The sequence below is a fragment of the Brassica oleracea genome, chromosome C9 (genome assembly GCF_000695525.1).
Source record: "Brassica oleracea var. oleracea cultivar TO1000 chromosome C9, BOL, whole genome shotgun sequence".
NCBI classification, from domain to species: domain Eukaryota; kingdom Viridiplantae; phylum Streptophyta; class Magnoliopsida; order Brassicales; family Brassicaceae; genus Brassica; species Brassica oleracea.
The window spans coordinates 32,185,687-32,186,433 of NC_027756.1; the positions used below are offsets into that span (position 1 = coordinate 32,185,687).

Here is a 747-nt window from a genome sequence, read left to right on the forward strand (position 1 = left end):
AACCCAGCCATCAAATAAATTAAGTCAGCGTTAAACCTTACCTCGCCATGCTTTTCGATTTCGACAGACAACAATTTATCAAAGCTTGCACGTGTACGCTTTCCACCCCATCGCAAAAGCGGAACGTCTTCGTTATTGATCACTCTCCCAAAACTCTCACCGAAGCATGTGACGGAATCATAAGCCCAAATCAATAACGCGTCCTTCATGCCGGTTATTGTGTATGAACCTCCATCTGTAGCCAACGTTTTAATAGAGTCAATTAGAACTTCGTATGCAGTCCGACCCCATGGATACGACCTCATGGCTTCATCGTCGAATACCCTTATTGCACTTTGAAAGGGTATCCTTGAATTGTGATGCAAATAATAAACTCCCATGGCTTGAAGAAGTAGCAGCCCCAACCACTTGCGCTTTTCAAAACTCCAAAGAGGACAGAACACTAATGCTGCCTTCAGTTCATCTAACTTTGGTCCCATCCCAAACGGCATCTTCAACTCCCCCCAAAACTCGTTGTATTGACTAGGATCAAATTTTTCTGTTGGCAATGGACATGTGTTTAGCCCAGTGATCTAACCAAACTCGAGCAAGCTAAACCTGATAGCCTCATCAGCCACGAGACACCATATCTCCTTCTTTATAACTCGCAGCTGTCTACACAGTAGATAGTGCACGGTCCTACCAGACCACATGCTTTCGCGTTCAGCTAGCCTAGCAACTACTCCAATGGGAGAGTTCACCAGTTCT

General features: G+C 45.0%; 1 protein-coding gene across 1 annotated transcript in view; it reads right to left on the reverse strand.

Annotated features, from left to right (window-relative positions):
* LOC106314797 overlaps positions 1 to 491 on the reverse strand; it is a 1,533-nt gene extending 1,042 nt beyond the window's left edge. Inside the window, exon 1 of the mRNA XM_013752619.1 lies at positions 42 to 491. Coding sequence (XP_013608073.1) covers positions 42 to 491 — 450 coding nt within the window. The remainder of the gene's footprint in view (positions 1 to 41) is intronic.
* Between the last annotated feature and the right edge of the window lie 256 nt (positions 492 to 747).